This window comes from Pristiophorus japonicus, chromosome 2 (assembly GCF_044704955.1).
Source record: "Pristiophorus japonicus isolate sPriJap1 chromosome 2, sPriJap1.hap1, whole genome shotgun sequence".
Lineage (NCBI taxonomy): Eukaryota > Metazoa > Chordata > Chondrichthyes > Pristiophoridae > Pristiophorus > Pristiophorus japonicus.
Genome location: NC_091978.1, coordinates 204,298,841 through 204,311,065, shown reverse-complemented (window position 1 = coordinate 204,311,065; position 12,225 = coordinate 204,298,841). Strand labels below are relative to the sequence as shown.

At 42.1% G+C, this 12,225-nt stretch overlaps 1 protein-coding gene across 3 annotated transcripts in view; it reads left to right on the top strand.

Annotated features, from left to right (window-relative positions):
- Positions 1-12,225, top strand: part of slit2 (slit homolog 2 (Drosophila)) — an 850,855-nt gene that overhangs the window by 332,177 nt on the left and 506,453 nt on the right. For all 3 annotated transcript variants that reach the window (XM_070870756.1, XM_070870755.1, XM_070870754.1), the window contains exon 5: positions 8,234-8,305. In XM_070870756.1, coding sequence (XP_070726857.1) covers positions 8,234-8,305 — 72 coding nt within the window. The remainder of the gene's footprint in view (positions 1-8,233; positions 8,306-12,225) is intronic.

Sequence of the window (12,225 nt, the reverse complement as noted above, 5' to 3'; positions counted from 1 at the left end):
TGAGAAACAAATGTGTAGATTTTTGATACATCTAATATGGATTTTATTTTGCAATGCTATTTTAGCGAGACGGTGAAAAAAAAATGTAAATCCTGCATTTGATAGATTCCAAGTTTTCTAGGACTTGTCGGTTGCCTGATCCATATATAAAGAGCAGCTAAGATAAATCTATAAGGCAGGCATTAAAATCATTCTTATTTAATCCTGATTGTGGGACATACTTACCTTTTCAATGTATATTCAGTGACTCTTCCTTATAGTGTCACTGACTGCAGTGGTGCCAAGGATCAAGAGTGATATGAGGTGCAGCACAGGGCAGGGTAAGTTACTTGTCAGTTGGCTGTTGGTATATGATGATTGAAAAGGTACTGTTTTCAGGCTGTCACATTGTGAATTCTATTCCACCATCCGAATGTACTGGTAATTGTATGTGCTATTTTTCATCACTGTTCAAATTTGACAGGATCTGAACAAGATTTCTAGGATTAAAAGTATAGCGTTCACTTCTAGTGCTGCATTTACCTTCCTGCCAATGGCAGCTTCCATGTCAATGGGAAACTGGCAATGTAAATGAAGTGGTGATGCTGCTGACAGTGATGGGCAACATAAAACGAGATGGAGTTTCCAAGTGCTAACTCCCCTCATGACAGCAGCACAAACCGAAAAAGCATTGCCAGTGGAGGTGTGTTTTTGGCAACCTGTGGTTGCAATGGGTGAAGCACTCATGCTCACCCTGCAAAGAGCAGCAAAGTGGTTTTGTGATCTGGACAGACCTTCCCTTGTCATTGACTAGGGTACCAAAAATAGTTGCAAAAAGTAACATTAGAACTGTACATGTACAATACAAATATATATATAAGTATGTATGATATAAACCGCCACAAATTTATAATTTAATCCTGTACAAATGTGTTAAGTGGAATCCAATGACTGGTGGAGTGGGCCTTTAAAAAATAGATACCAGTTACGCTAGTCGTGCAGTGATCACGCAATAGTGCTGCATTTTTAAGGACCATAGTTTTAGTTGATCCTTGAATCTCCTCTGCTGACTAAGTGACAGGCTTCCTCAAAGCGCAGGTTGCTGCAGCTAGATGAACATTTTAGAATTTAAGTCAAATCATCCAAACAGCTAGTTATCATTGGGAGGAAGGGCTTTGGGCCAGCCAGTTGCTCACATGTTGCATTTCTGCCGTGATTAAATATATGGTTCATTTGAGCATATGCTTACTCTTTTAGTAATCAATAGAGAAATGTTGATATTAACACGAACCAGATCGGGAGACTGCAATGAGGAACCTTTGTCAAGAAAGGAAAGTAAAGGCAATTTGGAAGTTATTGTGGGGAAATATCTTTATCCCATTTCATTTCTCTCTTCTTGCCAAAGAAGTGGGTGTCCAGCACCTGTTCTGAATTGGCACCTTTTCTTGAACAGACTGTCGAGCATTTGGCAAGCACCACCATTGCCACTGTAATATCTGGGTATCACATTCTGGGCTTTTACTGTCCGGCTCTAGTTGCTTTGACAATTTGTCTCAAGGAGCTTAGCTCATTAAAGGTATTTATGAAAGCAGTCGATAGCAGTGGAGATTTATAGTTGCACCATTCTGAGTCCAGAGACATTGCCTTGGAGGAAAATAAAATTACCAGTAATTAAATTTACGGGCAGGGTGCCATCGACAGAAGATTTATTGCTACAAAGTTCAAAGGACAGTGAGGCTGCGTTAGTAACCAATACATTCCCACTGATACACGATATAAGCATTGTGAAAGTCTCTCCTCCCAGAGGGTTAAACTGACAAGACCACAATAAGGTTCCCGTTGAAAATCTATAATTTCAGGGATTGCTTTTCTATTGCATCCACTCAAGACAGTATATTAAACAGCCACAAGGGTAACTCTGCACATTTCGATCACACCTCTTAAACTACACTGTGTTAGCCCCTCACTGTTACACCATGTAATAATTCACATCCTCAGATCTAGATCATTGTTTATGGTGTCCTCACATTCTTTTCTGGTAACATGCCTTTCTACCATGCTGCAATACATGGCAAAACTGGCAATGATCTCTTATGACTTGATAAAGAAAGGAAAGATAGATTACGAAAGTAAACTTGCGCAAAACATAAAAACAGATAGTAAAAGCTTTTACCGATATATAAAATGGAAAAGAGTGACTAAAGTAAATGTTGGTCCCTTAGAAGATGAGAAGGGGGATTTAATAATGGGAGATGTGGAAATGGCTGAGACCTTAAACAATTATTTTGCTTCGGTCTTCACAGTGGAAGACACAAAAACCATGCCAAAAATTGCTGGTCACGGGAATGTGGGAAGGGAGGACCTTGAGACAATCACTATCACTAGTGGGGTAGTGCTGGACAGGCTAATGGGACTCAAGGTATACAAGTCCCCTGGTCCTGATGAAATGCATCCCAGGGTATTAAAAGAGATGGCGGAAGTTATAGCAGATGCATTCGTTATAATCTACCAAAATTCTCTGGACTCTGGGGAGGTACCAGCGGATTGGAAAGCAGCTAATGTAACGCCTCTGTTTAAAAAAGGGGGCAGACAAAAGGCAGGTAACTATTGGCCAGTTAGTTTAACATCTGTAGTGGGGAAATGCTTGAAGCTATCATTAAGGAAGAAATAGCGGGACATCTAGATAGGAATAGTGCAATCAAGCAGACGCAACATGGATTCATGAAGGGGAAATCATGTTTAACTAATTTACTGGAATTCTTTGAGGATATAACGAGCATGGTGGATAGAGGTGTACCGATGGATGTGGTGTATTTAGATTTCCAAAAGGCATTCGATAAGGTGCCACACAAAAGGTTACTGCAGAAGATAAAGGTACACGGAGTCAGAGGAAAGGTATTAGCATGGATCGAGAATTGGCTGGCTAACAGAAAGCAGAGAGTCGGAATAAATGGGTACTTTTCGTGTTGGAAATCGGTGGTTAGTGGTGTGCCACAGGGATCGGTGCTGGGACCCCAACTGTTTACAATATACATAGATGACCTGGAAGAGGGGACAGAGTGTTGTGTAACAAAATTTGCAGATGACACGAAGATTAGCAGGAAAGCGGGTTGTGTAGAGGACACAGAGAGGCTGCAAAGAGATTTAGATAGGTTAAGCGAATGGGCTAAGGTTTGGCAGATGGAATACAATGTCGGAAAATGTGAGTTCATCCACCTTGGAAAAAAAAACAGTAAAAGGGAATATTATTTGAATGGGGAGAAATTACAACATGCTGCGGTGCAGAGGGACCTGGGGGTCCTTGTGCATGAATCCCAAAAAGTTAGTTTGTAGGTGCAGCAGGTAATCAGGAAGGCGAATGGAATGTTGGCCTTCATTGCGAGAGGGATGGAGTACAAAAGCAGGGAGGTCCTGCTGCAACTGTATAGGGTATTGGTGAGACTGCACCTGGAGTACTGCGTGCAGTTTTGGTCACCTTACTTAAGGAAGGATATACTAGCTTTGGAGGGGGTACAGAGAAGATTGACTATGCTGATTCCGAAGATGAGGGGGTTACCTTATGATGATAGATTGAGTAGACTGGGTACTTACTTGTTGGAGTTCAGAAGGATGAGGGGTGATCTTATAGAAACATTTAAAATAATGAAAGGGATAGACAAGATGGGGGCAGAGAGGTTGTTTCCACTAGTTGGGGAGACTAGAACTAAGGGGCACAGCCTCAAAATATGGGGGAGCCAATTTAAAACCGAGTTGAGAAGGAATTTCTTCTCCCAGAGGGTTGTGAATCTGTGGAATTCTCTGCCCAAGGAAGCAGTTGAGGCTTGCTCATTGAATGTATTCAAATCACAGATAGATAGACTTTTAACCAATAAGGGAATTAAGGGTTATGGGGAGCGGGCGGGTAAGTGGAGCTGAGTCCACGGCCAGATCAGCCATGATCTTGTTGAATGGCGGAGCAGGCTCGAGGGGCTAGATGGCCTACTCCTGTTCCTAATTCTTATGTTCTTATGTTCTATAATTCAGTCGAATGTTAAATTGAAGGGACTAGGATGGAGCACAGACCCTTAGGACTTGGGTTGCTACCAAAATACTTGTATCTTCAAGGGCGGTGTTCCTATTTGAATGCAATTTTTGCATTTCAGATAATTGCCTGTTCCAATATGTCTGTACATGATAATGATGCTGGAATTCCGATGTCCCGGGTCCGTACGAAGTTTCTACAGACCCGGGAAGGCATCGGAAAAGCCGGTTTTCAGCGCGCGATGCACATGCACTGAAAACTGGCTTTTCCGATCTTTCAAGTTTCTAGCTTGACAGATCATCCGCAGATCAGGAACGAGGACATTTGCAAGGCAAGATTTCCAATATTTACGGATATCTTGCCCAGCAAATGTCCTCAAAAATCTTGCGCCTGAAAAAGCAGGCACAAGTGTTTAAAAATTGACAAAAACATTTTAAAATAAAGTTATAAAAATACATTTTATTCTTAAAAACCCTCCCCACTATGGTAAGTTTATTTCTAAACATAATTAAAACACTTTTTAAAAAATCGGGAAAATATTTTATTTTTATAAGACATAATAACTTTAATTTCAATTAATTTCAAATATGTGTGGTCTGTTTTTTATTTTTTATTATTTTGTGTGTTTGGTTTTGTTCCCATTAATAGCATTGAGAACTTGTAGATACGCGAGTCTCAGTGCTATTAATGGGAACCTGTGAAATACTTACCTGATTGGCTGAGCAGTCACACATGACTGCATCTTCTGCGTTGGGACCCTCTGGGCGGGAGCACGCTTCGCAGCGCGGGAGGAGAAGGCCGCCCCATCGGAAATCAGGGCGCCTCCTAAGCGACCAGGTAAATTTGTAAAAAATATCCAGCGAGGAGACAATTATCCGTGGGAAGACCCCCAGAGGAATTTCTGGGCCATTGTTATGAAGTGCAGAAGCCGTAATGCATGTGGTATTCTGAGAGAGAAGGAGTAAGTCAGCCATAAAGAACTGCAGCACTTGTGTGAGTTCTCCCTGCAAATGCGTATTTATCCATCAGATTTTCAAGCATTTGATTGAGGGGCTCAATGGAGTATCATATTTTACTCTAAGTGGCCTTCCACATTTAGGAGCTGGCCTTGAATCCGAGTACTAAAGGTCTGTCTGATGATAGCCCCCGTGTTACACAAATGACATAAACCAGACATTTTGTATCGAAGAAGAGATGAGATTGACTACAATGCTGGAACTTCATCTGTATCAAATTTTGTTTTTCTTCTCCCTTGGTATTTACTTAACTCTGATGCAAAAAAGCCTTTGAAGTATTTCAGATGTAAATACCACCTTAATCACAGGTTGCTAGAAATAAATCAAGTACAAAGCTTAAATCGTCCTGTTTTAGGGCATAGTGGAAAATGTTAGAGTTTGTAATTTGAATATTTTTCTAACACTTCAGAAGGAATGATATCCTGCTAATCGTCTTGGCATCTAATTCTTATATTTGCTCAGATACTTTAAAGTCTTCCAGACTTATCCCTTTTTGGTATCCTGTTTGTACGGGTGATTAAATGAATGGTGAACATTTTGACACATTGTTGTCAAATTAATAAAGCAAATAAAATGAGAAAATGCTTCAAACACAATTGATCGATGTCTGAAAGAGAGCGCTGATGAAGGGTTGCATGCAAAAAGTGAATCTGAGCTCTTTCAAATCATCTATGCATTTTCCACTGTTTCAGTTTTATTTCAGATTTCCAGCCTTCGTAGTTTTTCTTTTTGTTTAGTTTAACAACGTTGTATTTCAGAGTCTTATTGAAGTAGCTTGCTCAAAGGAAAGGCAGGCCCAGCACTAGCTAACTTTTTTCTCTGGTATGAAATATCAATCATTTGCTTTACAGAATGTAAATGTATCTTACTAACTTGTCTAAAGCTGTCATGCACTAATTGTATTTTGCGCTCTTGTATCACACTGAATGAAAAGGTACATTATTGCAGTAAACAATGAAACAACAGTGATGTTTACTGGCACCAAAATGGCATTCATTCAAGATATTAGATAATAACAGTAGTGTTTGTTTCATGAATAGAAAATTATATGCATGGAACAGGAGACACTTTATTTTTTCATTTGACGTTCGTTTGGCATACAGTAATGTAAAATTCTGAAAATGAACCAGAGACCAAACTCTCTTGGATTCGTCTGCTGCTTGAATAAGAAAACAATAGAGGGTGTCAGAATAACCGGACACTACCCTCTCCAAATACCCGTGAGTTACCGGTCAAGAGGTATTGTCTGTAAGGTCAATCCAATAGAAAACACATTGCACATAAATTCATGCTGAGCAGGAATGGAATTGGGCTGGTGCCATTCCGACAGGTCTGTCATTCAGGAGGACAATGCGAAAACCCTGGTTCTAGAGTCCGAATTTCAACAGGGAAGCTCCAGTCTGCACTGGAATCACATTGTCAGCACTTGTTGCCATCGCGATATCAGATGCAAGAGCCCTCAGTGGTTCGCATGACTGACGAATCGCTAGCTTCTCACACCTATTGAGGGCAACATTTGCAGTGCCGTTGAATTCTTGGCATCCTGTTGTACAGCTCAGTGCTAAATATGACATATTTAGGTAATTATAAGTAAATACCACAAATAAGCACACACTGTATCAGTGAACATGTCGTCAATCTCTTTCGGCCGGCAAATTGAAGATGATCCCCTCCAATGCATTGTTGGAAGGATTATTCTATCGTACTATAGCATACAGTGAGCTTGCCTGTTATTAGCCTGAATCACACCGAAGCCCTGAAGTTGTCACACTCTGCACATGATGAAGTCTTGCTCAGCGGGAGTACAGATTGGATTGTCAGCCACAGAGGTACATGTGCCTAATTCACGTGCTTCGAATGTCCAACAAATCCAAGGGCTGGACATTTTGAAACGCCATGAATTGTCGATTCCCCAATTTGAGCTTCTGCTGAGTGAAATTTCACACTGGAAGTGTTAAACTTTTTTGAAGCTTAAGACTTTAGCACTGCCACCTGAGGTTCAATGGGTTAATGCCAGAATGAAAGAGGAAGATCTCAGATTCAATCCCCGACATGCACTGAGTTAGTTGACCTCAATCAGGGCAACACTAAGTGTACTTCAATTAACCTGAGCAAACCTGTGCTAGGCAGGAAGGCCAAGTCACGCAAGATCCTGCATCTGACTGCTATCTGGTTGCCTCTGCTGGAATTATGTGAGTTGATATCAGGTGAGAACAGGATCAGGTTCAACTGTAATTATTCCCACAGTGGACTGGTCTGCCAGCACTCCCTGTCTATGCTCACACATGAAGAAAAGCCCCCTGGGTAAAGTGTTGGAGGGACCCGGATACAGTGGGAAATCACAGCTATACTGCTTGTGGTTCATCATTAAAATCAATAGATGGAATATGATAGTGGTGCACCCACATTTCCCGATACCTGCAACTGGTGGGCAAGCTTATCCCCCAATGATGCAACCTCAGAAGATGGCCCTAATGCATTATTGCATTGACAAGACGAACATGATAAGATATTTATCAAACACTTCTTTAAGTTAAGTTGTTTTGATTAAATGCAGTCTCCTTGCAGGAGCATTGCAAATAAAAATAAACCAGCAGGATGTTGTAAAAGCGAGATGTGTGTTTCAGTGCAGAAAGGGTTAATCCTTTTACCTTGTGCTATTATAACAATGACTGGGTCTTATTTCATTTGAAGGTGTAGGATTTATTGTCAAGGCTTCTGCAGTCATATTGCATTTCACAGATTACTTAAAGTGCCTTGGAAATTGAATCAAAGCAAACAGGTCCCATCTCCTTCTGCACATTCATCACGCCAAAAGTGCACAAGCGACTAGACTTTTACAATTCACTTTGCTTATTGTAGGTGCTGCATTTTCCCGAGTAAATGGAGAACACGAACATTCAGACAGCTTCCTTTTTTTCTTTGTATAAAGAAACAAAGCTCAGTACTGCTCAGTCTTTATCTTATTTTTTGACAGTCAGATCTATTTTTTGTGCATATTAATTTTATACATTGTAATGTGACTCAGGAAACATATGAGTGTTTGATAAGAACAAAGGGCAGCGCAGGTGATGATGTTGTGCAAATGTAAATGCCAGGGGAAAAAGTGAAGAAGCATTGTAACCAATTCAGCCCTGCTGTGTATGCAAGCTTTCTTTTCTAATTGAGTGCCTACTGTGCCCCATGTTAATTCGGTTTCCTTGTTATTTTATTGCAGTGACCTGAGCGAAAACCATATTCATGCTATTCCGAGGAAGGCCTTCCGAGGAGCTGTTGACATAAAAAACTTGTGAGTACCTTTGTGGCTTGGTGCCTGTTATGAATCCAGATGTGATTGATTATTCCACAGTCTTGAAGTAGTAGGCATACCAGATAATGGTTGAAAGCCTGTATTCAAATGCCTTCCCTTGTCACACTGCCTGTACAAGGAAGTTTTTCCAGTTGGCGGGAAGAATCCTGCCAGTAATAAATGGCCAGATGGGGACCAGAAAATCATGACATATCAATATTCTGTATCACCACTCATAATGCGCACTGTGCTTTTTCCGCCTCATATTGCCGGCATATGCTCTCTGCACTCACACAGAATGTCCAAGAGCTTCATTGCTGATGCATAATCTCTGGTTAAGGAAGGCAATGCTCTTGGTTTTACATGTTTTGGGTGGAAGTTCCACCCAGCAGTACATCTTACCCATTGGGAGTGGGCATTAAAGTGCATGTTACAGCAGCTCTTAAAGTACATTGCTCGTTTTCAACTGGACATTTTCCCTCAAATACAGAATTTTTTTGAAGCACTCATCACAAGTTTTCAGGATTTGAAGGCAAAGATCATCGGCTGACACCAGAGCGAGATGGCTCATAACCATCATTATGTCACCAACCATATTTGCAGCCCTGGTACACCAACCTCGCAGTAACCAACTGAATCTGTTCTCTGCTCTGGGCCTGCATGGAGGCAGTGCCATCTGCTGTATAGGGACTGGACTGCCAATAACAGTCAAGGCCATCTCCTCCCTTAACGGTTAAGCCCCTGCCTCCTTGCAGGCTAGTGTAAGGGTCATCTGCAATATCAGTCAATTGTTGCCCACTGATGTATCAAACAAATGACTGATTTATTGTTCTTCAGGACCAGCATTTTCATCTCCTTTCACACTGAATAGCAACAACTGCATGAGTTGGCTGCCCAAATTCACTAGACTGATGCATAAGGGATGGTTTTTTAGACCAATATGTCGAGGAACCAACTAGGGGGGAGGCCATCTTAGACTGGGTGTTATGTAATGAGAAAGGATTAATTAGCAATCTCGTTGTGCGAGGCCCCTTGGGGAAGAGTGACCATAATATGGTGGAATTCTGCATTAGGATGGAGAATGAAACAGTTAATTCAGAGACCATGGTCCAGAACTTAAAGAAGGCTAACTTTGAAGGTATGAGGCGTGAATTGGCTGAGATGGATTGGCGAATGATACTTAAGGGGTTGACTGTGGATGGGCAATGGCAGACATTTAGAGACCGCATGGATGAACTACAACAATTGTACATTCCTGTCTGGCATAGAAATAAAAAAGGGAAGGTGGCTCAACCGTGGCTATCAAGGGAAATCAGGGATAGTATTAAAGCCAAGGAAGTGGCATACAAATTGGCCAGAAATAGCAGCGAACCTGGGGACTGGGAGAAATTTAGAACTCAGCAGAGGAGGACAAAGGGTTTGATTAGGGCAGGGAAAATGGAGTATGAGAAGAAGCTTGCAGGGAACATTAAGACGGATTGCAAAAGTTTCTATAGATATGTCAAGAGAAAAAGGTTAGTAAAGACAAATGTAGGTCCCCTGCAGTCAGAATCAGGGGAAGTCATAACGGGGAACAAAGAAATGGCGGACCAATTGAACAAGTACTTTGGTTCGGTATTCACGAAGGAGGACACGAACAACCTTCCGGTTATAAAAGGGGTCGGGGGGTCTAGTAAGGAGGAGGAACTGAGGGAAATCCTTATTAGCCGGGAAATTGTGTTGGGGAAATTGATGGGATTGAAGGCCGATAAATCCCCAGGGCCTGATGGACTGAATCCCAGAGTACTTAAGGAGGTGGCCTTGGAAATAGTGGATGCGTTGACAGTCATTTTCCAACATTCCATTGACTCTGGATCAGTTCCTATGGAGTGGAGGGTAGCCAATGTAACCCCACTTTTTAAAAAAGGAGGGAGAGAGAAAACAGGGAATTATAGACCGGTCAGCCTGACATCGGTAGTGGGTAAAATGATGGAATCAATTATTAAGGATGTCATAGCAGTGCATTTGGAAAGAGGTGACATGATAGGTCCAAGTCAGCATGGATTTGTGAAAGGGAAATCATGCTTGACAAATCTTCTGGAATTTTTTGAGGATGTTTCCAGTAGAGTGGACAAGGGAGAACCAGTTGATGTGGTATATTTGGACTTTCAGAAGGCGTTCGACAAGGTCCCACACAAGAGATTGATGTGCAAAGTTAGAGCACATGGGATTGGGGGTAGTGTACTGACATGGATTGAGAACTGGTTGTCAGACAGGAAGCAAAGAGTAGGAGTAAATGGGTACTTTTCAGAATGGCAGGCAGTGACTAGTGGGGTACCGCAAGGTTCTGTGCTGGGGCCCCAGCTGTTTACACTGTACATTAATGATTTAGATGAGGGGATTAAATGTAGTATCTCCAAATTTGCGGATGACACTAAGTTGGGTGGCAGTGTGAGCTGCGAGGAGGATGCTGTGAGGCTGCAGAGCGACTTGGATAGGTTAGGTGAGTGGGCAAATGCATGGCAGATGAAGTATAATGTGGATAAATGTGAGGTTATCCACTTTGGTGGTAAAAACAGAGAGACAGACTATTATCTGAATGGTGACAGATTAGGAAAAGGGGAGGTGCAAAGAGAGCTGGGTGTCATGGTACATCAGTCATTGAAGGTTGGCATGCAGGTGCAGCAGGCGGTTAAGAAAGCAAATGGCATGTTGGCCTTCATAGCAAGGGGATTTGAGTACAGGGGCAGGGAGGTGTTGCTACAGTTGTACAGGGCATTGGTGAAGCCACACCTGGAGTATTGTGTACAGTTTTGGTCTCCTAACCTGAGGAAGGACATTCTTGCTATTGAGGGAGTGCAGCGAAGGTTCACCAGACTGATTCCCGGGATGGCGGGACTGACCTATCAAGAAAGACTGGATCAACTGGGCTTGTATTCACTGGAGTTCAGAAGAATGAGAGGGGACCTCATAGAAACATATAAAATTCTGACGGGGTTAGACAGGTTAGATGCAGGAAGAATGTTCCCAATGTTGGGGAAGTCCAGAACCAGGGGTCACAGTCTAAGGATAAGGGGTAAGCCATTTAGGACCGAGATGCGGAGGAACTTCTTCACCCAGAGAGTGGTGAACCTGTGGAATTCTCTACCACAGAAAGTTGTTGAGGCCAATTCACTAAATATATTCAAAAAGGAGTTAGATGAGGTCCTTACTGCTAGGGAGATCAAGGGGTATGGCGAGAAAGCAGGAATGGGGTACTGAAGTTGAATGTTCAGCCATGAACTCATTGAATGGCGGTGCAGGCTAGAAGGGCCGAATGGCCTACTCCTGCACCTATTTTCTATGTTTCTATGTTTCTATTTCACAAAGTGATGGCATCAATTTGACTATCCTACAGCTGGTCCTGAGTGTCAATAACTCAACATGCATCATGCAACTAGAGTGCTTGGAAGGCTTTGGTGTGTGCTACAGCATCAAGATCTTCATGCAGAGACAATTTTAAATGTAATTTGCATCTTGTATGTTTGCCTTGCTGCTGTATGGCCATGCATGCAAAGCTTTCAAAGAGCTATATGATTGCATGGATGCTTTGGCGGTAAAGGCTGTTCAAGAATAACAGGTTCTGAAGGCACATTTTGTTCCATGAATACATTGGACAGATACCTCCTGCAGAGATCTGCTGAGTAGCATTACCTTTACATATTTCCTCAGTTCTTCTACTTTCACCCACATCTGCAGCCAGGTCCACTAGGTGTTGTAGAGAGAAATCATTCTGCCGGCTTTCTCCTGCCAGGCGTTTTGAATGACTCCTCTCCAGAGAGGGTCTCCATTGCCTCGCTAGGTACATCAGCACCATCTACAAATACCCCATTCCAAATGGTATATTTTCCTCACAGAATCTCAAATACATCCAAATCAGTGGTAATGTTTGTGTAATTAAG